Source organism: Erinaceus europaeus, chromosome 16, assembly GCF_950295315.1.
Source record: "Erinaceus europaeus chromosome 16, mEriEur2.1, whole genome shotgun sequence".
Taxonomy (NCBI): domain Eukaryota; kingdom Metazoa; phylum Chordata; class Mammalia; order Eulipotyphla; family Erinaceidae; genus Erinaceus; species Erinaceus europaeus.
Window position 1 is genome coordinate 69,299,759 of NC_080177.1, and position 26,279 is coordinate 69,326,037.

Sequence of the window (26,279 nt, forward strand, 5' to 3'; positions counted from 1 at the left end):
TTGAAGTCTGTGTTCAACATTTTACTGACAAGAGAAAAAAAATCAACATATTTAATAGTATCGAGACACTGAGGAAACAATAGGCAAATAAAAACAGTACAATAACTCAGGACAAAAAAAAAAAATGTTGTGGCTTGTTAACACCCGCAATGGGAAAATATATCCAAGGTGAAAAATGAAATCCAGAAATAAAACATTGTTAATTAGTATGCTACACCTCTCCAATGATGTCAAGATTTTCTTTTCTTGTAACCTTTGTTTCATATTGCAGACAATGAGGCGGCTAGAGGTGTCTTTCAGGAGAGAAACATTTTCCTGGAGCACTAGCTTTACATCAGACAACCACTTTCCTAGGAGGGAACACAGGGGCTAGGCTTTGCAGAGATCAAATGCCATAAGATCTGAGTGAAATCAGGAAACAAGACGGGTTCGTTTCCCAAGGCCATCGCCTCTCGCTGGTTTTGGTTGCTATCCTCCAATCTTCAGCACATGTTTTGATCAGACTTTGAACATCATCTATCTGGAAGTGCGCCATGTGTCTCTCCCCCGAGCTGATCCCAATTGCCTGTGTTGGTAGAGAGTCTGCAGCAAAGGACAGAAAAGCAGGGCGTTTGTAACAAGAGAGCAAGCCAGACCCTTCCAAGACATAGGAAGTTTATCAGGACAGTAAACCACCACTGTTTCCCCGTAGTTTTCTCCATGGCACAACGACCAACTCCACCAAACTAAGATCTGGTACATCTAGTGTGACCAAAACTTTGTTGCTATATATGAAATGTTTATTTAAGTCATGGTAACAAAGTAAAATATTTGAAAACTATTTTGGAGGACCTAGAATGGTAACTCAGCTTCCATGCAGAAATGATTACCAGGGTGGTAAATTCTTACGCATTTAATTGATAGAGACAGAGAAATTGAGAGGGAAGAGGAAGAGGAAGAGAGAGAGAGCTGTAGCACTGCCTCACCACTAGTGAAGCTTTTCCCCTGCAGGTAGGGAGCAGGGATCTGAACCCAGCTCCTTGTACCTTGTATTGTGCACTCAGCCAGGTGTGCCACTGCCTGGTTCCTCTTCAATAAATTTAGAAATACTTATTTTTCTATTGCCACCAGGGCTATTGCTGGGGGTTGGTGCTTGCACAATGAATCTACCACTCCTGGCAGCCTTTTAAAAAATTTTATTATTTATTTTTTTAAAAAAAGATTTTATTTATGAGAAAGGAGAGAGAAAGAACCAGACAGACATCACTCTGGCACATGTGCTGCCGGGGATCGAACTAATGACCTCATGCTTGAGAGTCTAAAGCTTTACCACTGCGCCACCTCCCGGACCACTTCGTTTTTATTTTTGATAGAGAAATTGAGAGGGCAGGGGATACAGAGATGGAGGGAGTAGGGGGTCGGGCGGTAGCACAATGGGTTAAGTGCACATGGCACCAAATGCAAGGAGTGGCATAAGGATCCTGGTTCGAGCCCTCAGCTCCCCACCAGCAGGGGTGGGGGTGTCATTTCACAAGTGTTGAAGCAGGTATACAGGTGTCTCTCCCCCTCTTTGTCTTCCCCTCTTCTCTCCATTTCTTTCTGTCCTATCCAATAACAGTGACAGCAATAACAATAATAGCCACAACAGCATTAAACAAGGGCAACAAAAGGGAAAAAAAATAGCCTCTGGGAGCAGTGGATTCGTGGTGCAGGCATTGAGCCCCAGCAATAACCCTGGAGGCAAAAAAAAAAAAAAGAGATGGAGAAAGAGGAAGAGTGATATAGAGGGAGAGAGAGACACCTGCAGCACTGTTTCACCACTTGCAAAGCTTTCCCTCTGCAGGTGGGGACTGGGGGCTTGAACCTGGGTCTCAAGCATTGTAAGAGGTGTGCTCAACCAGGTGTACCACCACCTGGTCCCAAAATCCGTATCATTCTCTACTGGGTAAATCCTACCACCTTCACAGGCAACCAGGATGGCCCAGGCAGTGAGTGTGCAGGCCTAGGTAAGTTTTCTTTACACAGACAAGAAGGGGCTCACCTGCAGGGCTGGTAGCTGGAAACCAGGAAGATTCTCCAGGGTGGGGGATCTGTTCTCCCTCTGACCTAAGAACAGAATGGAACAGTGAATGATAACCTCCCCTATTAACATAAATAGGATAAAAAAAATTTTTATTCGGGGCCAGGTGGTGGTGCACCTGGTTAAGCGCACACATTATAGTGTGCAAGGACCTTGGTTCAAGCCCCTGGTCCCCACCTGCAGGGGGAACATTTCATGAGAAGTGAAGCAGGGCTGCAGGTGTCTGTCTCTCTCCCTCTCTATCACCCCCTTCCCTCTTGATTTCTGGCTGTCTCTGATAAAGATAATTTAAAATTTTTTTATTGACTGATTGGTGGGGGTTTGAAGGAACAAACCAGAGCATCAGTCTGGTATAGGCAATGTTTGGAGACTGAATCAGGAACCTGATGCTTGAGAGTCCAAGACTTGTGGCAAACAGGCATGTTTTTAAAAAATTTTTTTTTCTTTTATTGGGGAATTAATGTTTTACATTCGACAGCAAATACAATAGTTTGTATATGCACAACATTTCTGTTTTCCACACAACAATACAACCCCCACTAGGTCCTCTGCCATCATGTTCCAGGACCTGAACTCCCCCCCCACCCCAGAGTCTTTGACTTTGGTGCAGTACACCAGCTCCAGTCCAGCTTCTGCTTAGTGCTTTCTCTTCTGATCTTGTTTTTCAACTTCTGCCAGCAAACAGGCAGTTCTTAATCTGAGGAACATTGCTCAGAAGGGAGAAGCCTACTAGCTAAGCAACTGGAGAGGAGGGTTACAAAGATCTTTTAAAATTAAAAAAAAAATTTAATGATATTTATTTATATTTATTTTCCCTTTTGTTGCCCTTGTTTTTATTGTAGCTGTTGTTATTGTTGTTGGACAGGACAGAGAGAAATGGAGAGAGGAGGGGAAGACAGAGGGGGGAGAGAAAGACAGACACCTGCAGACCTGCTTCACCGCCTGTGAAGCGACTCCCTTGCAGGTGGGAAGCGGAGGGGGGGATCCTTACTCTGGTGCTTGCATTTTGTGGCATGTGCGCTTAACCCGCTGCGCCACAGCCCGGACTCCCACAAAGATTTTTTTTTTATCCCCTCACCTCTTTTTTTTTTTTTTGCCTCCAGGGTTATTGTTGGGGCTGGTGCCACACCGAGAATCCACTGCTCCTGGAGGCCTTCCCTTATCCATTGTTGTTGTTTTGTTGTTGGATAGGACAGAGCAGAATTGAGAGAGGAGGGGAAGACAGAGAGAGGGAGAGAAAGACAGACACCTGCAGACCTTCTTCACTACTTGTGAAGGGACTCCCCTGCAGGTGGGGAGCCAGGGCTCAAATGGGGATCTTTGAGCGGGTGCTTGTGCCTCACACTATGTGTACTTAACCCAGTGTGCTACTGTCCAACCCCCATCAAGACTCCCCCCCTCCCTTTTGTTGTCCTTGTTGTTTTACTGTTGTAGTTATTATTGTTACTGATGTCGTCGTTGTAGGATAGGACAGAGGGAAATGGAGAGAGGAGGGGAAGACAGAGAGGGGGAGAGAAAGAAAGACACCTACAGACCTGCTTCACAGCCTGTGAAGAGACTCCCCTACAGGTGGGGAGAAGGGGGCTGGAACCGAGATCCTTGTGCCAGGTCCTTGCGCTTCGCTTAACCAATTGCACTACTGCCCGACCCTCCCTTTCTTTTCTTTCTTTTTTTTTTTCTTACCCCCAGGGTTATTGCTTGGGCTTGGTCAAATCCACTGCTCCTGGAGGCTATTTTTTCCCCTTTTTGTTGCCCTTGTTTTTTTTTTTTGTCATTTTTTTATCGTTGTGCTGCTATTGATGTCATTGTTGTTGGCTAGGACACAGAGAAATGGAGAGAGATGGGAAAGACAGAGAGGGGGAGAGACCTGCTTCATTGCTTGTGAAGCGACTCCCCTGCAGGTGGGGAGCTGGGGCTCGAACTGGGATCCTTACGCTGGTCCTTGCGCTTTGTACCTCGTGTGCTTAACCGGATGTGCTATAGCCTGACCCTGTAGACCTCTTTTTTCTTATTAAATCTTTTTCCCCCCTTTACTGGGGGGATTAATAGTTTACAGTCAACTGTAAAATACAGCAGTTTGTGGGAGTCGGGCTGTAGCGCAGCGGGTTAAGCGCAGGTGGCGCAAAGCACAAGAACCGGCATAAGGATCCCGGTTCGAACCCCGGCTCCCTACCTGCAGGGGAGTCGCTTCACAGGCGGTGAAGCAGGTCTGCAGGTGTCTATCTTTCTCTCCTCCTCTCTGTCTTCCCCTCCTCTCTCCATTTCTCTCTGTCCTATCCAACAACGACAACAACAATAATAACTATAACAATAAAACAACAAGGGCAACAAAAGGGAATACATAAATAAAATAAATATTAAAAAAAAATACAGCAGTTTGTGCATGTGTAACGTTTCTCAGTTTTCTACATAACAATTCAACCCCCACTAGGTCTTCCTTTGCCATCATGTTTCAGAATGTGAACTCTCCCCCCGCCCTAGAGGTTTTTTTTTTTTTAATTTCTTTATTGGAGGATTAATGTTTTTTTAATTTTATTTTTAAAATTTTTTATATTTATTTATTCCTTTTGTTCCCTTGTCGTTTTATTATTGTTGTAATTATTATTATTGTCATCGTTGTTGGATAGGACAGAGAGAAATGGAGAGAGGAGGGGAAGACAGAGAGGGGGAGAGAAAGATAGACACCTGCAGACCTGCTGCACTGCTTGTGAAGTGACTCCCCTGCAGGTGGGGAGCCGGGGGCTCGAACCGGGATCCTTATGCTGTCCTTGCGCTTTGCACCACCTGTGCTTAACCCACTGCGCTCCCTGGGGGATTAATGTTTTACATTTGACAGTAAATACAACAGTTTGTACATGCATAACATTTTTCAGTTTTCCACATAACAATACAACCCCCACTAGGTCCTCTGTCATCCTTTTTGGACCTGTGCTCTCCCCCACACCACCCCAGAGACTTTTACTTTGGTGCGATACGCCAACTCCAGTGCAAGTTCTGCTTTGTGTTTTCTTATTTTTCAGCTTCTCTTTTTTCTTTTATTATTATTGATTTAATATTTAATAGAAAAGATTGTGGGATAAGAGGAGCAGAATTCACACAACTCCCACCACCAGTGTGCCGTATCCCATTCCCTCCGCTGGAAGCTTCCCCACTGTTTGTCCCTTTGGGAGCACAGACCAAAGATCTCTATGGAGCACAAAAGATCGGAGCTCTGGCTTCTGTAATTGCTTCTCTGCTGGACATGGGCATAGACAGGTCAATCCATACCCTCAGCCTGTTTCTACCTTTCCCTAGTGGGGCAGTTCTCTAGGGAAGTTATTTCATCTTCTAATGAGAAAGAGACATACAGAGAGAAAGACCAGAGCACTGCTCAGCTCTGGCTTATGGTGGTGCTGGGATTGAACCTGGGACTTCGGAGCCTCAGGTACGATAAGTCTTGCAAAATCACCACACTGTCTCCTCAGCCCTTTTTCTCTTTCTTTTTTTCTTGTGAGACTGGTGTACTAATAAGTCGGAGACTGGAGTTAATCTGTGAGTATAAAGGTAGAGGAGTAATATAAAAATTTTTGTAAGCTATCAGAAAGATAACAGAGGGTCAGGCAGTGGCATGCTTGGTTAAGAGCACATAGTACAAAGTGCAAAGACCCACACAAGGATCGGGGTTTAAGTCCCGGCTCCCCACCTGCAGAGGGTCGCTTCACAAGTGGTGAAACAGGTCTGCAGGTATCTATCCTCTCTCCCTCTCTATCTTCCTCTCCTCTCTCCATTTCTCTTCTATTTAATTAAATGGAAAAAATGGCCTCTGGGAGAGTGGATTTCTAGTGTTGGCAAAGAGCCTCTGAGATAACCCTGAAGGCAAAAAAAAAAAAGATTGAAATTCCTTAGTAAGAAGACCGGTAGAGGGGTCTGGGTGGTAGCGCAGCAGATTAAGCGTACAAGGCGTGAAGCACAAGGACTGGTGTAAGGATCCCGGTTCGAGACCCCGGCTACCCACCTGCAGCGAGGTCGCTTCACAATTGGTGAAGCAGGTCTGCAGGTGTCTGTCTTTCTCTCTCCCGTTCTTCCCCATCCTCTTTTCATTTCTCTCTGTCCTATCCAACAGTAAGAACCACAACAAGGGCAACAAAATGGGAAAAATAGCCTCCAGGAGCAGTGGATTCATAGTGCTGATACCAAGCCCCAGCGATAACCTGGAGGCAAAAAAAAAAATCATTAACACAGATGCTTTTTTTAAAAAGCCTCTTTTTAAAATTATCATTATTATTTTTTTTTAGAGAGAAATTGAGAAAGGAGGGGAAGACAAAGAAGGGGAGAGAAAGACACCTGCAGACCTGCTTCACCGCCTGTGAAGCGACTTCTCTGCAGGTGGGGAGCCGGGGGCTTGAACCGGGATCCTTACGCCAGTCCTTGCGCTTTGCGCCACTTAACCCGCTGCACTACAGCCTGACTCCCTTTTATTTATTTTTAAAAATAAGATGGAGAACAATGGAAGGATACTGGCTTTATCATCTCATGTAGCACTGAGCTCCCAGCAATGTCATACAAAAGAAGTTCAAAACCAAAAAGTGCCAGTTTAATTCTATAGGCTGACTTCCTGGCTAAACTGCTATGGGTGACAGGAGGAGTGGATTTTATCTAGAACTCAATGTCTCCTTTCTCTGTGAAGGAAACAGGATGGCTCTTTTTAAAAAAAACTGAGCCAAATGAATGACAGTCTTTGGAGGGAGAAGTGGATCTCAACTTTTTGTCACTTCAAGGTCTTCATTTTAGTAAATATGTCAGTGCAATGCTATTTCACTTACCTGCATGGTTAGGTACGAGCAGCCTTGTTTGGTTTGAATCTTCATGATTTAGAGATGATCTGAATGGAAAAATGCCCTGTCCAGAGGAGGCAAACGAAGGCCTAAGGAGGTAAAAACAAAAGCATCAGTAGGGAATAGGAAAGAGAAACGTCATATATAAAGTCAAAAAGAAGATGTATCTGCTGCCATGGTCCAGGAGGTGGCGCAGTGGATAAAGCACTGGACTCCCAAGCATGAGGTCCTGAGTTCAATCCCCAGCAGCACATGTACCAGAGTGATGCCTGGTGTTCTTTCTCTCCACCTTTCTCATTAATAAATAAAAATTTTTAAAAAAGAAAGAAAGAGAGAACGAAAATATACCTGCTGTCTATAACTGGAAATAAAATTAAACCAGGTATCTATCTATCTGACATAGTGCTATCCAGTGTTTTCTCTCCCTCTCTCTTTTTTTGAAATATATTTATTTATTATTGGATAGGGATAGAGAGAAATTGAGAGGGGAAGGGAAGATCGAGAGGGAGAGAGACAGAGAGACGCCTGCAGCCCTGCCTCATTACTTGTGAAGCTTTCCCCCTGCAGGTGGGGGCCAGAGACTTGAACCGGGATCCTTGTGCTCTATAACGTGAGCACTTAATCAGATGTGCCACTGCCTGGCCCCCTCTTTTGTTTACAACTTAGATTATAAACTTTAATGACAGGTCAGTGGGGAAGTAACCTCAGTAGTTGTTGGGAAACTATCAATGAGAAAGCATAGTGTTACTTACCTGTAAGATAAACTGTGAGTAGACACTGGTGAAGGGGTTTCTGGAAAATAAAAACAAAAAACAAGCCTCTGAGATAATCCGTGATTTAGAGAAGAGAGTCAGTTGTATTGGGGGTCATGACAAAGAAACGGGATCAAAGGGGAGTCAGGCGGTAGTGCAGTGGGTTAAACACACATGGTGCAAAGTGCAAGGACTGGTGTAAGGAGCCCGGTTCGAGCCACTGGCTCCCCACCTGAAGGGGGGTCGATTCACAAGTGGTGAAGCAGGTCTGTGGGTGTCTATCTTTCCCTCTCTGTCTTCCCCTCCTGTCTCCATTTCTCTCTGACTTATCCAACAACAACAACAACAACAGTTACTACAACAATAAAACAACAAGGTCAATAAAAGAGAATAAATAAATATATTTTTTAAATGGGGTCAAGAAGGTTTAGTATATATAGCAAGTAAAAAAGCTCACAAATCCTCCAGCGTGTGAGGAAAGTGTTTCCTTCTCCCTTTCCTGACTTCACGGACTGGAATCCATCACTGCCTTGGTGCGGTGTGATGTATGTGTACCTCGCTTTCTCCTCTAAGAAGACTATTAGAAGAAAAAGCTAAAAACAAAGAGGCATTTAATTGACTAAGAGTAATAACATCAGCAAGGAATGGTGAAGTAAGGACCTCCAAAGTCTCTCCAGAAAAGCAGTGGGGGAAAAAAGAAAGATGATTAGAATCAACTTTTTTTTTTTTTTTTTTTCCGTAGAGACTGTCAAAAATTGCCAATGCCGACTGTATTTCAAGTCGTCATGGCGGGGTATTGGGAAAAGTTTTCAATTAGCAATAATCGCGCCTCGGATAAACCTCATTGGCTACGATACTGCCACTGCGCAAAGCTAGAATCAACTTTTTTCAGAACTCTGGAAATTAACAAAGGAATTACAATAATCAAAGAGTTCATAAAGGCAAATCATTGACTATGGGGCTAAGAACACTAAACCTCGTGCTATTTCAACTCAGCCCACCCACATTTCTCATTCTTGAGCTCCATAATATCCTTTTTGTTTTTTAATAAAAACAAAAGGATACTTGTTTTGTATAATCTTTATTTTTAAAATTTTAATTTATTAATTAAAAAAAATTATTTATTTATGAGAAAGATAGGAGGAAAGAGAAAGAACCAGACATCACTCTGGCACATGTGCTGCCAGGGATCCAACTCGGGACCTCATGCTTGAGAGTCCAAAGCTGTGATTTGGGAGGTGGCACAGTGGTAAAAACTTTGGACTCTCAAGCAAGAGGTCCTGAGTTGGATCCCTGGCAGCACATGTGCCAGAGTGATGTCTGGTTCTTTCTCCTCCTATCTTTCTCATAAATAAATAAATATTTAAAAAAATATTTAAAAAAAAAAAAGAGTTCAAAGCTTTACCACTGCGCCACCTCCCGGACCACTATTTTTTAAATTTTTAAAGAATTATCTTTATTTATTTATTGGATAGCCAGCCAGAAATCGAGAGGGAGATAGAGAGGGAGAGAGACAGAGAGACACCTGCAGTGCTGCTTCACCACTCATGAAGCTTTCCCCCTACGAGTAGGGACTGGGGACTCAAACCTGAATCCATGTGTGCTCAACCAGGTGCATCACCACCTGGCCCCTCATTTATTTATTAATTAGGAAGAGCAAGGGAGAGAGCCAGAGCATCACTCTAGCACTTTTGATGCTTGAGATCAAATTCAGGACCTCAGGCTCTAGAGTCCAGTATTTATATCTACTGCACCACTTCCAGAGTAATTTTGAAAACCAACAGTCTTGCTTGTATGTCCTCGGTTTGCCCCCAGTACCATATATGCCAGAGAAGTCTTTGTTACACGAAGTAAAGAAAATAAATATTAAAAAGAACACAATTATTACAAGAAGTAAAGGTCAAAATAACGGCAAGTCAATCCATCAGAAGATAGATGACTTACAAATATATGTGTACACACAAGAGAGAGAAGAAAAGAAAAAGAAAACCAGTAAGGATTTTTTTTTTTTTTCCAGAGCACTGTTCAGCTCTGTTTTATGGTGGTTTAAGGTGTGGGAGATTGAACCTGAGACTTTGGAGCCTCAGGAACTAGATTCTCTTTACCTAACCATTAAGTTATCTACCCCTGCCCAAGGAAATATTTATTTGTTTGTTTACCCTTTTGTTGCCCTTGTTTTTTATTGTTGCCATAGTTATTAATGTTGTCCTTGTTTGAAAGGACAGAGAGAAATGGAGAGAAGAGGGGAAGACAGAGAGGGGGAAAGAAAGACACCTGCAGACCTGCTTCACCGCTTGTGAATTGACCCCTCAGCAGGTGGGGAGCTGGGGGCTCGAACCGGGTTACTTACGCCAGTCCTTGCACTTTGCGCCACCTGCGATTAACCCGCTGCGCAACAAGGAAATAGTTTTTAACAGGGACTGGGATGTAACAATGATAGAACACATTTGTGAGCCGGGTGGTGGCGTACCTGGTTGAGTGCATGTTACAATGTGCAAGGACTCAGGTACAAGCCTCTAGTCCCCACCTAAAAGCAGGAGGAAGGGGAGCGGGGTGGTGGCACAGCGGGTTAACCGCACATGGTGGAAAGAGCACAGACCTGCATCAGGATCCCAGGTAGAGCTCCCAGCTCTCCACCTACAGGGGGTTTGATTCATGGGCAGTAAAACAGGTCTGCTGGTGTCTGCTTTCTCTCCCCCTCTCTGTCTTCCCTTCCTCTCTCCATTTCTCTTTGTCCTATCCAACAACAAGGGCAACAAAAGGGAAATTAAAAAAAAAATTAAATAAAAAAATAAAGCAGGTGGGAAGCTTTGCAAGTGGTGAAGCAGGGCTGCAGGTGTCTCTCTCTCCCTCTCTGTCTCCCCTTTCCCTCTTGATTTCTGTTTGTCTCTATCCAATAAACAAACATAAAAATAAATAAATAAAAAATTAAAAATGGACACATTTGCATAGATGAGGTCCTAATTATTATGTACATGTAACACTTCCCAAGACAGACCATCAGTTAGGCCATGCACTTAAAGAGATTTTGTCCATAATAAAATTCATAGTCAGTAGTGGAGAAATGCATAAGTATGGATATTAATCACCACTTTGTTAACTAGCCAATGAGCCAAAGAAAAAAAAATCAAAATTGAAATTAGACTTTCTCTGTTGTGTTCCTTTCCCTCCGTCCCCAAAGAAGCGCCCACAAAGATCTGTCAATTTCAGAATCGTCTCTCGTGTAATAAAGGGAATCACCTTTGAAAAGTATTCTCTCACTGTCTCTCTGGACAGACAGAAATTGAGAGGGACAGGCGCTGGGTGGCGGCTCGACAGGTTGAGTGCACATATTATGGTGCACAAGGACCCAGGTTCAAACCCCTGATCCCTACCTGCAGTGGGGGAGCTGCATGAGCGGTGAAACAATGCTGCAAGTGTCTCTCCCTCCTCCCCTTCTTTTTAAAAAAATATTTATGTATTTATTCCCTTTTGTTGCCCTTGTTGTTTTATTGTTGTAGTTATTGTTATTGTTCTTGATGTCGTCATGGTTGGATAGGACAGAGAGAAATGGAGAGAGGAGGGGAAGACAGAGAGAGGGAGAGAAAGATAGACACCTGCAGACCTGCTTCACCACCTGTGAAGTGACTCCCTGCAGGTGGGGAGCTGTGGGCTCGAACCCGGATCCTTATGCTGGTCCTTGCGCTTTGTGCCACCTGCACTTAACCTGTTTGCGCTACTGCCCGATTCCCCACCTCCTCCCTTTATTTCTCAATTTCTGTCTCTACTCAAAATAAATAAATTAATTAAAAACCCTTGAGAGAAACACCTGTAGCACTACTCTACCGCTCATGAGGCTTCCCACCTGTCGAGGGCTTGAACCTGAGTCCTTGTGCATAGTAATGGTTGTGCCACATAGTAATGGTTGTGCCCCAAGAAGTTTTCCCTATGAACTGCTTAATGCCACTGAAAATAATAATAACAGTAATAGTGCTAAGGGGAAAAAGACAAGAAGTTAAGTGAGTGAGAGGGCTGGGAGATGGCTCACCTGGTTGAAGCATGCACCACGACCCAGGTTCAAGCCCCTGGTCATCACATGGGAGTATAAATCAGGGGTCACTTCCTGAGCAGTGGAGTGGTGTGTTTTTTTCTCTCTCTCCTGTTGCCCCTCACTTTCTATCTGGAGGAGGAAGAAGAGGAGGAGGAGAAGGAGGAAAAGTCCACTGAGAGTAGAATCATGCAGGCATAGAACCCCAGAGATAAAAAGAAAAATAAATTGAGTGGAGCCAAACTTTCTTTCTTTCTTTTTTTCCTTCTTTCTTTCTTTCTTTCTTTCTTTCTTTCTTTCTTTCTTTCTTTCTTCTTCCTTCCTTCCTTCCTTCCTTCCTTTGTTGTTTTGTTTTTCTCTATTTATTACTAGAGCACTGATCAGCTCTGGTTTATGGTGGTGCAGGGGATTGAACCTGGGACTTCAAAGCCTCAGGCATGAGAGTCTCTTTGCATAACCATTATGCTATCTACCCCCACTGCCAAACTGTTTCTTTTTCTTAAATAATTTTTTATATTTATTTATTTTCCCTTTTGTTGCCCTTGTTGGTTTTTTACTGTTGTTGTAGTTATTGTTGTTGTTATTGATGTTGTCGTTGTTAGAACAGAGAGAAATGGAGACAAGAGGGAAAGACAGAAGGGGAGAGAAAGATAGATACCTGCAGACCTACTTCACCGCCTATGAAGCGACTCCCCTGCAGGTGCTGGTCCTTGCACTTCACGCCACGTGCACTTAACTTGCTGCACTACCCCCCCCCCCCCCCAGTTAATGTATTTTTGTCTCCAGGATTATTGCTGGGGCTTGGTGCCTGCACCACCAACCCACTTCTCTTGGAGGCTTTTTTCCCCCTTTTGTTGCCTTTGTTGTTTTATCATTGTTGTGGTTATTATTATTATTGTTGCTATTGATGTCATTGCTGGATAGGACAGAGAGAAATGGAGAGAGGAGGGGAAGACAGAGAGGGGTAGAGAAAGATAGACACCTGCAGACCTGTTTCACTGCTTGCAAAGTGACCCCTCTGATGGTGGAGAGCCGGGAGCTTTCTGAACCAGGATCCTTAAGCCGGTCTTTGTGCTTTGCACCATGTGCGCTTAACCCACTGCACTACCACCTCTCCCCCTATTTATTTATTTTTAACCTGAGCATTTTACAACTCTGGTTTACAGTGGTCCTGGGGATTGAACCTGTGTCCTCAGATTCATGTATCAAAGCCTTTTGCATAACTATTATGCTATCCCTCCAGCCCTGGTTGTTTTTTTTTTTTTAATTTTATTATTATTAATTTATTTATTTATTCCCTTTTATTGCCCTTGTTGTTATATTGTTGTAGTTATTATTGTTGTCATTGTCGGACAGGACAGAGAGAAATGGAGAGAGGAGGGGAAGACAGAGAGGGGGAGAGAAAGACAGACAGACACCTGCAGACCTGCTTCACCGCTTGTGAAGCGACTCCCCTGCAGGTGGGGAGCCAGGGGCTCGAACCAGGATCCTTATGCCAGTCCTTGTGCTTTGCGCCACATGCGCTTATCCCACTGCGTTACCGCCGGACTCCTGGTTGGTTCTTTTTCTGATGGTCTCTGCTTCTAGCTTTTTTTTTTTTTTTAAGTTTTTTAAAAAAATTTTATTTATAAAATGGAAATATTGACAAGACTATAGGATAGTGGTCTGGGAGGTGGCACAGTGAGAAAGCTTTGGACTCTCAAGCATGAGGTCCTGAATTCGATCCCCGGCAGCACATGTGCCACAGTGATGTCTGGTTCTTTCTCTCACCTCCTATCTTTCTCATAAATAAATAAAATCTTTATTTTTAAAAAAGACTATAGGATAAGAGGGGTACATTTTTACACATTTTCCACAACCAGAACTCCATATCCAATCCCTTCCCTTGATAGCTTTCTAGCTTCTGTCGGCACCACCAGAAGGTAGTCTGTCTGTTCTGAGAAGGCCTGGACATTTCCAGGGCTCTGATGCCAGGCTTGCCCATCTGCCCATGATGAAGAGTACTTTAAGCCAACATAATCATCTAGTCAATTTAAATCTAACTTGTACTGCCATCTTGTGGCAATATTAAAAAATCTAGGTCTATTCTTTTATTCCAAAGTTATCCTCCATTAGTTTCTTCAACGCATGGTGTTGGAGAAACCAGGCAAGTACAAAAAAGGAGAAAAGAAAAAAGAAAGAAACTGACCTACTCTCTAACTTTTTATTCAAAGATAAACCCAAAATGTACTAAAGACTTCAATGTAAGACTGTAAACCATGACATACATTCAAGATAACAGAGACGCAATGTTTCATGACATCAGTGTCAGAGATGTCTGAGGGTGCAACCTCATCAGCAAGAGGAGTGAAAACAGAGATGAATAATTAGGATTACAGGCTGGGAGTATGGGTCGACCTGTCAACACCCATGTTCGGCGGAGAAGCAATTACAGAAACCAGACCTTCCACCTTCTGTACCTCATAAAGATCTTTGGTCCATACTCCCAGAAGGAAGAAGAACAGAGGACCTTCCAATGGAGGGGATGGGATACAGAGCTCTGGGGGTGGGAACCGTACCACTCTTATGCCACAATCTTGTCAATCATTATTAAAACACAAAAAAAAAATATTAAAAGAGAAAAAAGGGAATATTATTTGTGAATAACGGGGCTAGGGAGGCAGCTGAGTAGTAGGACGTGTCCCTCACATGTGTGGGCACCACATGAGAGAACAACAGAGATACACACACACAAGTGAGACTCCACGGGGGAGGTGCCGGTGCTATTCTTTCTCTCTCTTTCTTTCCTTTCTTTCTTTCTTTCTTTCTTTCTTTCTTTCTTTCTTTCTTTCTTTCTTTCTTTCTTTCTTTCTTTCTTTCTTGCCTCCAGGGTTATTGCTGGGGCTTGGTGCCTGCACTATGAATGCACTGCTCCTGGAAGCCATTTTTTCCCTTTTGTTGCCCTTGCTGTTTATTGTTGTTGTTATTATTCTTGTCGTCGCTGTTGGATAGGACAGAGAGAAATGGAGAGAGGAGGGGAAAACAGAGAGGGGGAGAGAAAGACAGACACCTGCAGACCTGCTTCACCGCTTATGAAGCGACACACCCCACCCCTGCAGATGAGAAGCCCGGGGGGCTCGAACTGGGATCCTTAAGCCGGTTCTTGCACTTTGTGCCATATGCACTTAACCCACTGCGCTACCGTCCGGCCTCCTCAGTGCTTTGGTTTATTTCACAAAACAAACAAAAAAAACTCTGGGCTGGCAGGCAGTTTGCCCACTAGAGCAGATGTAATTGCCATCCCTAAGGAACCCTTGCTTAAGTCCTGGACAATCACATGGGAATGCCTGTGGTGACAGTTGTGAAGTGGTACTGAAGTCTCTCTCCTGTTTCTCTTTTTATTTTATTTATTTTAAATTATTTTTATTCATTTATTTTGGATAGAAACAGAGAGAACTTGAAAGGGAAGGGGAGACAGAGAGACACTTGCAGCCCTGCCTCACCACTAGTGAAGCTTCCCCCTGACCCCCACAGGCAGGAACCAGGGGCTTGACTCAGTGTCTGTGCACACTGTAACATGTACACTCGGCCAGATGCACCACTACCCGATCCCCCCTCCCTGCCTCTTACCCTCTATCTGAAGAAAGCAGAAAAGTTGTTGTGTATGATAGAGTAATGCAGGCTCTGAGACCCATCAATTACCTTGGTAGAAATAAGTAAATAAATAAATAAATACAGAAAGTAAAATGGTTCAGGTAGGTGACTCAGCAGTACAGTGTATGTTTTAAATCTGTGAGACCCTGGGTTCAAGTCTCAGCATCTCATAAGAAGAGGAGAGAGAGAGAGAGTATATGAAAGAAAGGAGGCTAGAGAAATAGCCTTTCCACAGTGTGTTGCTTTGCCATGTGTGTAATTCAGGCTTGAGCCTGGCCCTCACCTCAATGAAGGACAATTTAGTACTGTGGTCTCTTCCACTCCCTCTCTCTCACTCTCTGTATTCTCTGACTCTATAAAAATGTTGTTAAAGAAGAAAGAATGAGAGGGAAAACACACATTTGGCTATCTAGAATCACTACACGGAAAGTGTTAAATTCTGCACAGGTTGGTTTCGATAGCTTTACCACATCTCACCAGTATAAGAGTCTCTGGGCGTGCTCCTTCCCTGCAGGCCTCTGGTTCCCTGATGGGCAAATAAGCATCCATTAATAAAATGTCCTGATTCTAGGGCTTCCACGCCCGCCGCTGCTCTCTGTCACCACACACTCAAGCATATGCTCTTCTCCCACATTGGGTGAGCGAGTCTAGGAAGATGCACACTCCACAACTCCCAAGTGAATAAAAACAACACTGTTCACTCAGTCCTAGGTCACTATTTACTACCCCTGCTCATTCTGTGTCATTTTTTTTATTGTTGTAGTTGTTGTTATTGATGTTGTCGTTGTTGGACAGGACAGAGAGAAATAGAATGAGGAGGGGAAAACAGAGAGGGGGAGAGAAAGACAGACACCTGCAGACCTGCTTCACCGCCTGTGAAGCAACTCCCCTGCAGGTGGGGAGCCAGGGGCTCAAACCAGGATCCTTATGCCGATCCTTGCGCTTTGCGCCACCTGCGCTTAATCTACTGTGCTACTGCCCAACTCCCTATTTTTTTTTTTTTAAAGTCACCACAGGGACTTCACATCTCCAGCCTGACTATATTGGAGAGAAAGAGAGAGAGAGACACACACAGAGAGAAAAAGAGAGAGAGAAGCATCACAGCAATGAGGCTTCCCTCAGTGCGACGGGGTCTGGGTTAGAACCTACGTCATGCCCATGACAAAGCAGACACTACACAACGAGTTATCTTGTTGGCCCTCCATTTCAACTTCTAATATCAGGTCCGCAGTGTCAAAAGAAAAGAGACAGCAGATAATTTTGTGGCAAAGTGAACATATATTTATATTCTTGCCTTCAATCATTGTTTTCACTGAGCATTAGAAATATCCATCTGGAAAGAGAAGTTAAATGTTACTTACTTGCCCCAAGCTACCAAGGCCAGTCACCCTGAAAGGAACAGACTCCGCTGAGGAGGATCGACTAGACAAGGTAAGATAAACAAACAAACAAACAACAACAAAACCTGTTGGTAAATACTTATAGAAAACAGAAGTTTTCTTTTTTTTAATTTTTAAGATGTTTTTAATATTTATTTATTCCTTTTTGTTGCCCTTGTTTTATTGTTGTAGCTATTAATGTTGTCATTGTTGGATAGGACAGAGAGAAATGGAGAGAGGAGGGGAAGACAGAGAGGGGGAGAGAAAGATAGATACCTGCACACCTGCTTCACCACTTGTGAAGTGACTTCCCTACAGGTGGGGAGCTGGGGGATCGAACCAGGATCCTTATGCCAGTCCTTGCGCTTTGCACCACCTGCGCTTAACCTGCTGTGTTACTGCCCGACTCCCAGAAAACAGAAGTTTTCTTAGACCTTGCCCCAGCCACTTCTAAGTACTTGTTTCATCCTCCAGCTTTTGCCACCAATTTCTGGGGTGTGTGTGGGTCAAACCTAGGGTTTAATATCTGTGAAGCATGTGTTCAGTCACTCAATTACACCCCAGCCACTGCCAACAATCTTCACGTTGCTACATAGGCTTGCTTTCTGTTCTACCTGCTGGACCACTTCCTAGGCGGCTGCTTGCTTTCTGTTCTTTCTTATTTATTTTTCTTTCTTTCTTGATTTGCCTCCAGAGTTATTGCTGGGGCTGGGTGCCAGCACTATGAACCCACTGCTCCTGGGAGCATTTTTTTTTTTTTTTTTACATCATATTGGATAGGACAGAGAGAAATTGAGAGAAGAAGATAGAGAGGGGGAGAGAAAGATGACACCTGCAGACCTGCTTCACCGCCTTGTAAAGTGACCGTCCTGCAGGTGGGAAACCAGGAGCTCAAACTGGGATCCTTGAGTTTTATACTATGTGTGCTTAACCTGGTGCGCTACCACCAGGCCCCTCTGCATGGGCTTTCTACTTACCTAACCACTTGGCTGCTTTGCTGAGAACTGGGTCGTGGAGTAACTGAAATAGCATGAATAAAACATTGCCATCAAGAGCCTAGGATATAGCTCAATCTGTTAAGAATACCAGCTTGCATCTCTAAAGCCCTAGAGGCTGCAGGTTCAATCCCCTGCCACTGTCTTATGCCAGAACCAGAGAGTGAGTGCTTTGGTCACCCTCCTCTCTCTAATAAATAGATAAGTCAATTTTAAATTGTTATTAGGGTTATTGCTGGTACTTGGGAGCATGCATGACAAACCTATCAATCCGAATTGTCATTTTTTCTTTCTTTCTGATAGGACAGTGAGAAATTGGGGGAGGGGGACACAGAGAGGGAGAGAGACGGAGAGACATCTGCAGCCCTGCCTCACCACTCGTAAAGTTTTCCCCTTGAAGGTGGGGAATGGGCTTGAACCCAGGTCCTTGCACACTGTAGTATGTGCTGCTTAAGCAGGTGCTCCACTGCATGGCTCAATCTTTTTTTTTTGCCTCCAGGGTTATCACTGGGGCTCAGTGCCTGCATTACGAATTCACTGCTCCTGGAGGCTATTATTTTCCCTTTTGTTGCCCTTCTTTTTAAAAAAATATTTATTTACTTATTTATTCCCTTTTGTTGCCTTTGGTGTTTTATTGTTGTGGTTATTATTGTTGTTATAGATATCATTGTTATTGGATAGGACAGAGAAAAATGAAGAGAGGAGGGGAAGGCAGAGAGGGATGAGAGAAAGATAGACACCTGCAGACCTGCTTTACCGCCTGTGAAGCAACTCCCCTGCAGGTGGGGAGCCGGGGGCTTGAACCGGGATCCTTCTTGTTTATCATTGTTGTTCTTATTGTTGCCATTGTTGTTGGATAGGACAGAGAGAATTGGAGAGAGGAGGGCAAGACAGAGAGGGGGCGAGAAAGATAAGACACCTGCAGACCTGCTTCACCGCTTGTGAAGCGAGCCCCCTACAGGTGCGTAGTCGGGGGCTTGAACTGGGACCCTTATGCCAGTCCTTGTGCTTTGTGCCATGTGCACTTAACCTGGTGTGCTATGGCCTGCCCCCTTTTTTTAACATTGCCATCAGTGTTGTTATTTTGCCTTGCTCAGTCTGTTACAAGCAAGTATCTGGTTGTATAATATTTTCATATCCCATCTAAGATGAGGATAATCACATTTTAATGTCTGATAAAAAGGCCTCCATTCAGAAAGGGTGGGGAGCCATCTCTCAGATGGGAAAAGGATATTTATTTACATATTCACTTCACACAGATAATCTGAACAAGCAATGTTTCCTACCTGACTGTGATGGGGAGGTAATGCCCACAGGCCGAGGTGTGGCCACCCTGCAAGGAGAAAGAAAATAAAGAGGAATCTCTGACGTCTCTCAGCAGAAGTTAAGTGCTGTCTCAGGGAACTGACTGATCACTGCTTACACAACAGTTTCTTTTCAGCATGAGTTGCTTACTAGAATGTATTATGGGTATCTTCCCCAAATGTGTAAAGTTTCCATATGAAATCCCTTTAGTCTCCAGCCTGTTAAAGCCTTCTCTCTTATCTCTTTCTCACAACACCACCTTCCAAAGTCCTATCAACTCTACATGTCATATACCTGCATTTGCCACCCCCCCCCACTCTCTCTACTCCCGCTTCATCTACCCAACAAGCATTTATTTAGTGCTCATATGTCTCAGATCTGAAGATGACAAGAACAGCCGGAACATGGATCCTATCTTTGAGAGTCTTACATTGATAGTGGGAGAGACAAAAATAGCAAAACAATGTCTTCACATTACAATTAATGGGTGCATCCAAAGTATAGAAGAAAAAAAAGGGAGTCGGGTGGTAGCGCAGCGGGTTAAGCACAGGTTGCACAAAGCACAAGGACCGGCGTAAGGATCCTGGTTTGAGCCCCCGGCTCCCTACCTGTATGGGAGTCACTTCACAGGCGGTGAAGCACGTCTGCAGGTGTCTATCTTTCTCTCCCCCTCTCTGTCTTCCCCTCCTCTCTCCATTTCTCTCTGTCCTATCCAACAATGGCAACATCAATAACAACAATAATAACTACAATAATAAAACAACAAGGACAACAAAAGGGAATAAATAAATATTTAAAAGAAAACAAGAAGAACACCAAACTGTAACTTCTTCTGGGTGCGTGTCTTTTTTAAAAAAAAACGTTCACTAGTGCATGTCTGGTGTTACAAATTCATAGCAATTGGCATGAAGACACACCAACAATTAGAACCGGTGAGAGCCTCCCAGTACCTAATGTAGCAACCTAATGTAGCAATAAATAATTTATTTATTCATGCTGGGAATAAATAAATATGGGGGCTCAAACCGGGATCCTTACGCTGGTCCTTGTGCTTTGTGCCATGTGCGCTTAACCTGCTGTGCTACCACCCAACTCCCAAGTCTTTTTTTTTTTAAATATTTTATTTATTCCCTTTTGTTGGACTTGTTTTATTGTTGTAGTTATTATTGTTATTATTGATGTCATTGTTGTTGGATAGGACAGAGAGAAATGGAGAGAGGAGGGGAAGACAGAGAAGGGGAGAGAAAGATAGACACCTGCAGACCTGCTTCACTGCTTGTGAAGCAACTTCCCTGCAGGTGGGGAGCCCGGGGCTCGAACTGGGATCCTTATGCCAGTCCTTGCACTTTGTGCTACTCGCTGCACTACCACCCGTTTCTCATCTTTTTTTAAAAAGTGTTTTATTCATTTACTTATTAGTGAGAGAGACAGGAAGAGAAAGAGAACCATACACCACTCTGGTACATGTACTGTCAGGAATTGAACTTGGGACCTCATGCTTGATAGCCTAACAATGTGTCCACTGTGCCACCTCCTAGACCATGCTTAGTAAAGTCTTGACAGAAGGATTGATGTGGAGAGTTGAACTTTGAAGGATGAGTAGGGTTTCCTAAGGTCAAGAGTGAGCATTGTAGTCAAGATTTCACTTTAACATTTTTTCAGTGAGTAACTCTTCCTTGGAAAAGTGAATGAAAAATTCATCAACAATGTCCTCTTACAGAGGAGTTACAGCCAACAGTCAATAAGGAACCAAAATTTTCAAGGAGACTGGGTCTATAGCCTGATAAAACTCACCTGTTCCCTTGGTTCCGATTTGGAGATTCCTATAGAGAAATAAAAAAAAAAAAAAAAAGTGTGAAGGAAACTTCAGTTCAAGGGTCTCAGCTGAGGACCCTTACTGGTTAGATAACTAAACTACAATGTCTCCTAGTTGTGCTTGCTGAGCCATCCAGCAGAAGAAAAACAAGCGGCAGTAAGGTACCATTGAGCTTTAGTGGACGGAAAACTTGTTCCTCTTCATAAAAACATACTGGGAATCCTGAAGACCGATGAGTGTGGGGAAGCAAGTCCATAAGAAGAGGAAAGACGTAACAGAATTACAGCGTGTAGCTAGAAGGGCAGGATCAATAGAAAAATTATAGGAACACAAAGAATATTTTACATTTAAAAAAATTTTTTTTCCCTTTTGTTGCCCTTGTTGTTTATTGTCGTTATTGCTGTCGTTGTTGTCAGATAGGGGAAAGAAATCGAGAGAGGAAGGGAAAACGGAGAGGGGGAGAGAAAGACACCTGCAGACCTGCTTCACTGCCTGTGAAGCAACCGCCCTGCAGGCAGGGAGCCGGGGGTTCGAACTGGGATCTTAGTAACGGTCCATGCGCTTTGCGCCATGTGGACTTAACCCGCTGTGCTACCGCCCGGCTCCCAGAATATTTTACATTCTTCAGGAAAAAATGAAATAGAATTCAAGGGAGATAAATGGTTCTGGGGAGCCTTAAGGAACTGAGAAAATTCCTTACGACAGATGTCAATTCTAAGAGCTTTCCAAATGGTGAGTCACTGATATGCTATTGGGTTGTTATAATGTGTCATGACTTTGCCAGCAACCCAAATAGACTGGGCTACCAAGCTAGGAAAACAGCCTAATAGTTATGCAAGACCTTCATGCCTGAGGCTCCAAAGTCCCAGGTTCACTCCCCATAAACCAGAGCTGAGCTATGTTCTCATAATAAAAAAATTAAAACCAAACTAACAAAACCCAACTAGAATGGGATACTAGTAGAACTAGTAAATACTAGTAATACTAGTAAAAACTGGCCCTGCCAGTGTTCCAAAATCTTTTGGAGGCTCATCCATTTTTTCCCCTTGTTGTTGTGCTTACTGTAGTTGTTGTTGTCATAGCTGTTGTTGTTGTTGGATAGGACAGAGAGAAATGGTGAGAGGAGGGGAAGACAGAGAGGAGGAGAGAAAGATAGACACCTGCAGACCTGCTTCACTGTTTGCGAAGCGACCTCCTGCAGGGGGGGAGCCAGGGGCTCTAACCAGGATCCTTATGCTGGGCCCTTGTGTTTTTTTTTTTAATTTATTTCTTTATTGGGGAATTAATGTTTTACATTCAACAGTAAATACAATAGTTTGTACATGCATAACATTCCCCAGTTTTCCATTTAACAATACAACCCCCACTATGTCATTTTTCATCCTTCATGGACCTGTATTCTCCCCACCCACCCACCCCAGAGTCTTTTACTTTGGTGCAATATGCCAATTCCAGTTCAGGTTCTACTTGTGTTTTCTTTTCTGGTCTTGTTTTTCAACTTCAGCCTTAGAGTGAGATCATCCCATATTCATCCTTCTGTTTCTGACTTATTTCACTCAACATGATTTTTTCAAGGTCCATCCAAGATCGGCTGAAAACGGTGAAGTCACCATTTTTTACAACTGAGTAGTTAGTATTCCATTGTGTATATAGACCACAACTTGCTCAGCCATTCATCTGTTGTTGGACACCTGGGTTGCTTCCAGGTTTTGGCTATTACAAATTGTGCTGCCAAGAACATATATGTGTACACAGATCTTTTTGGATGGATGTGTTGAGTTCCTTAGGATATATCCCCAGGAGAGGAATTGCAGGGTCATAGGGTAGGTCCATTTCTAGCCTTCTGAGAGTTCTCCAGACTGTTCTCCACAGAGGTTGGACCAATTTACATTCCCACCAGCAGTGCAGGAGGGTTCCTTTGACCCCACGCCCTCTCCAACATTTGCTGCTGTTACCTTTTCTGATGTATGACATTCTCACAGGAGTGAAGTGATATCTCATTGTTGTCTTTATTTACATTTCTCTGACAGTCAGAGACTTGGAGCATTTTTTCATGTGTTTCAAGGCCTTTTGGATCTCTTCTGTGGTGAATATTCTGTCCAATTCCTCCCCCCATTTTTGGATGGGGTTATTTGTTGTCTTGTTGTTGAGTCCGGCAAGCTCTTTATATATGTTGGTTATTAAACTCTTATCTGATGTATGACATGTAAAGATCTTCTCCAATTCTGTGAGGGGTCTCTTGGTTTGGGTAGTGGTTTCTTTTGCTGTGAAGAAGCTTTTTAATTTGATGTAGTCCCATAGGTTTATACTTGCCTTAGTCTTCCTTGTAATTGGATTCGTTTCATTGAAAATGTCTTTAAAATTTATGCAGAAAAGAGTTCTGCCAATATTTTCCTCTAAGTATTTGATAGTTTGTGGTCTAACATCCAAGTCCTTGATCCACTTGGAATTTACTTTTGTATTTGGTGAAATACAGTGATTCAGTTTCATTCTTCTGCATGTTTCAACCCATTGTTTCCAACACCATTTGTTGAAGAGACTCTGCTTTCCCCATGTAATAGTCTGGGCCCCTTTGTCAAAGATTAGATGTCCATAGATGTGGGGCAGGCTCATCCATTTTTTAAAAAGATTTTATTTGTTTATTAATGAGAAAGATAGGAGGAGAGAAAGAAATAACCCAGACAAAGGAGTTGGGTTAGCACAGGTGGCACGAAGTGCAAGGACCAGCATTAGGATTCTGGTTTGAGCCCCGGCTTCCCACCTGCAGGGGGGTCGCTTCACAAGCAGTGAAGCAGGTGTGCAGGTGTCTATCTTTCTCTCCCCCTCTCTGTCTTCCCCTCCTCTCTCCATTTCTCTCTGTCTTATCCAACAATGACAATATCAACAACAAGAATAATAACTACAACAACGGCAACAAAAGGGAAAATAAATAATAAAAAAATTGTTAAATTACTTAAAAAAAAAAAAGAACCCAGACATATTCTGGTATGTGTGCTGCCAGGGACTGACTGAACTTAGGACTTCACGCTTGAGAGTCTAATGCTTTATCTACTGTGCCATTTCCCAAACCACCTTATTGTACAAATACTATCAGTTTTAGATAAAAGGTTAGCAAACTTGATCGTCTACAGCCAACCAGAAAATGAGAAAAGTAGGAGAGGAAATAATAGTACAGAAAATCCATTTTATTCACCTTTAGGATGGTTATAAATTTCTTCAGTTCTTCATTCTCCTTCCTTAAGGCTGACAGCTCTCTAGGCAAAAGATGGAAACAACCAGTTCCAGCATGTCATTGGGATAAAAAAAAATTGATTTATTATCACTATCAGCATCTAATTAATTCTTAGGGAGGGGTGCCTGCCACTACACAAAACATTTCTGTAGTGATTTAGTGGTATAAGGGAGATAGCGCAAGGTTTTGGGGCTTAGAAGGACCAGGCAAAGAGAATAAGCAGCCACTTGGTATGGCTTCAAGGAACTTTACATAAGATTCCATTTCTGGGGCCAGGTGGTGGCGCACCTGGTTAAGCGGCCACATTACAGTGTGCAAGGACCTGGGTTCAAGCCCCCAAGTCCCCACCTGCAGGGGGAAAGCTTCACGAGTGGTGAAGCAGGGCTGCAGGTGTCTGTCTCCCTCTCTCTTCTCCATTTCTCTCTGTCTCTATCTAATAATAAATATCTTTGAAAAATAAAAAAGCTTTAAAAAAGATTCCATTTATTTTTCTTCCTCTCTTTCTTTCTTTCTTTTTTCTTTTTACTAGAGTGCTACTCAGCTCTGGTACAGGAAACTGAACTTGGGACATTGGAGCCTCAGGCATGAGAGTCTGTTTGCATAACCATCATGCTATCTACCCCCATCCTAGGATTCCATTTATTGCCCACACACCACTGGCCAGTTAATATCTGAAAATTTCCATCAAGGATTCTATCTTTCTGCTTAAAATTTCCAAAGTATACGTGCTCAGAGGTAACATTTGAAAGTCCTCTCTCATTTGTTATTATTGTAAGCCATGTTTGATTTCTCTGATAAAACAGTTTTTGATAGAGGGGAGCAGAAGCTATAAATTGAGGAAGAAGACACTTCAATGGAAGAAAGAGGCAAGTGAAATGGAGACAGAGGGACAGCAAAACTTCTGTACCAGATTTGCTCAAAACAAATAAAAACATATGCAGGGCACAATCCTCAACAGACTGCAACTACAGGGAATAAGCACTGCCACTTCCCTGAAAAGGAAAAGCTCTCTGGGGACTTGTTTGTCACTTACTTTTCCTGGCTGGTGAATCTTTTTTGTGCTTCCTGCATGGCTGCTTCTAACTTTGAGATTCTATGCTTATAAAAGGCGAGGAGGAGATCTGTTTGTTTCTTCTGGAAACTCCACACCTGTTTGAAAAAAACAAACAGCCCTTTGGTACACACTTCCAGAACTCCGTTCCCTCACTTCTGCCAACAAAGGGAAATTCATAGTTTATTATTGATTTTTTTTTTTTTTTGGTTCATCTGGCCTAAGTTATGACTTCCTAAAACTAAAACTAGAGGTTTTGGGGGGGGGGACTAGGCGGTTATGCGAAACCTGGTAGAATGCATACATTATAGCGAGCAAAAGTCAAAAGACAGAACCTTGGTCATCACTTGGAGGGGGAAGCTTCACGTGTGATGAAACAGTACTGCAGGTCTCTCTCTTTTCTCTCCTCCTTTTATGTTATTTTTTAATTTTTAAAAATATTTATTTATTTATTTCCCTTTTGTTGCCCTTGTTGTTTTTTTAATTGTTGTTGATGTCGTTGTTGTTGGATAGGACAGAGAGAAATGGAGAGAGGAGGGGAGACAGAGAGGGGGAGAGAAAGACAGACACCTGCAGACCTGCTTCACCGCTTGTGAAGCGACTCCCCTGCAGGTGGGGAGCGGGGGGCTCAAACCAGGATGCTCAAACCGGGAACCTTGAGCGGGTCCTTGCGCTTTGCATCATGTGTGCTTAACCCACTGTGCTACCATCCGACTCCCTCTCCTCCTTTTTAGAATGTACTTTATTTGGGGGCCCAGTAAGTGTGCTCCCTAGGCATTCTCTCTCTCTTTCTCTCTTTGCCTCCAGGGTTATCACTGGGGATCAGTGACAGCACTACAAGCCCACTGCTCCTGGCAGCCATTCCCCCCCCCTTTATTTTATTGGATAGGACGAGAAATTGATAGGGGAGGGAAAGATAGAAAGGGAGAAAGAAAAATAGACACCTGCAGACCTGCTTCACCACCTGTGAGGTGACCTTCCTGCAGGTGGGGAGCTGAGGGCTTGAACCAGGATCCTTGTGATCATACTATGTGTGCTTAACCTGGTGTGCCATCGCCTGGCCCTCCTCTCTTTCTCAAATAAAAAAATGAGCAGGGGTGGAATAGAGTGGCAGTGTTGTGGTTTTTATAATAAAATAAATAAATAAATCTTTAGAATATTCTAGAATTGTGACCCAGGAGGTGGCACAGTGGATACAGCATTGCAGCCTCAAATG

General features: G+C 43.4%; 1 protein-coding gene and 1 non-coding gene across 6 annotated transcripts in view; both read right to left on the reverse strand.

Annotated features, from left to right (window-relative positions):
• RNF212B (ring finger protein 212B) overlaps positions 1-26,279 on the reverse strand; it is a 57,704-nt gene continuing 31,425 nt past the window's right edge. The window contains exons 4-14 of one of the 5 annotated variants that reach the window (XM_060175340.1): positions 25,046-25,161; positions 23,974-24,034; positions 20,759-20,787; positions 18,946-18,992; positions 17,642-17,684; positions 16,647-16,707; positions 15,763-15,811; positions 7,626-7,665; positions 6,862-6,962; positions 2,021-2,085; positions 379-582 (exon numbers count right to left, since the gene is read on the reverse strand). In XM_060175340.1, coding sequence (XP_060031323.1) covers positions 517-582; positions 2,021-2,085; positions 6,862-6,962; positions 7,626-7,665; positions 15,763-15,811; positions 16,647-16,707; positions 17,642-17,684; positions 18,946-18,992; positions 20,759-20,787; positions 23,974-24,034; positions 25,046-25,161 — 678 coding nt within the window. In that variant the 3' untranslated portion in view covers positions 379-516. Of the gene's footprint in view, positions 583-2,020; positions 2,086-6,861; positions 6,963-7,625; positions 7,666-15,762; positions 15,812-16,646; positions 16,708-17,641; positions 17,685-18,945; positions 18,993-20,758; positions 20,788-23,973; positions 24,035-25,045; positions 25,162-26,279 lie in introns of all 5 variants that reach the window. The other 4 variants (XM_060175339.1, XM_060175338.1, XM_060175341.1 and 1 more) reach the window with 4 other exon arrangements.
• Positions 8,359-8,499, reverse strand: LOC132533555 (U4 spliceosomal RNA). The gene has a single exon (XR_009545423.1). It is a non-coding gene; the product is annotated as a U4 spliceosomal RNA (small nuclear RNA).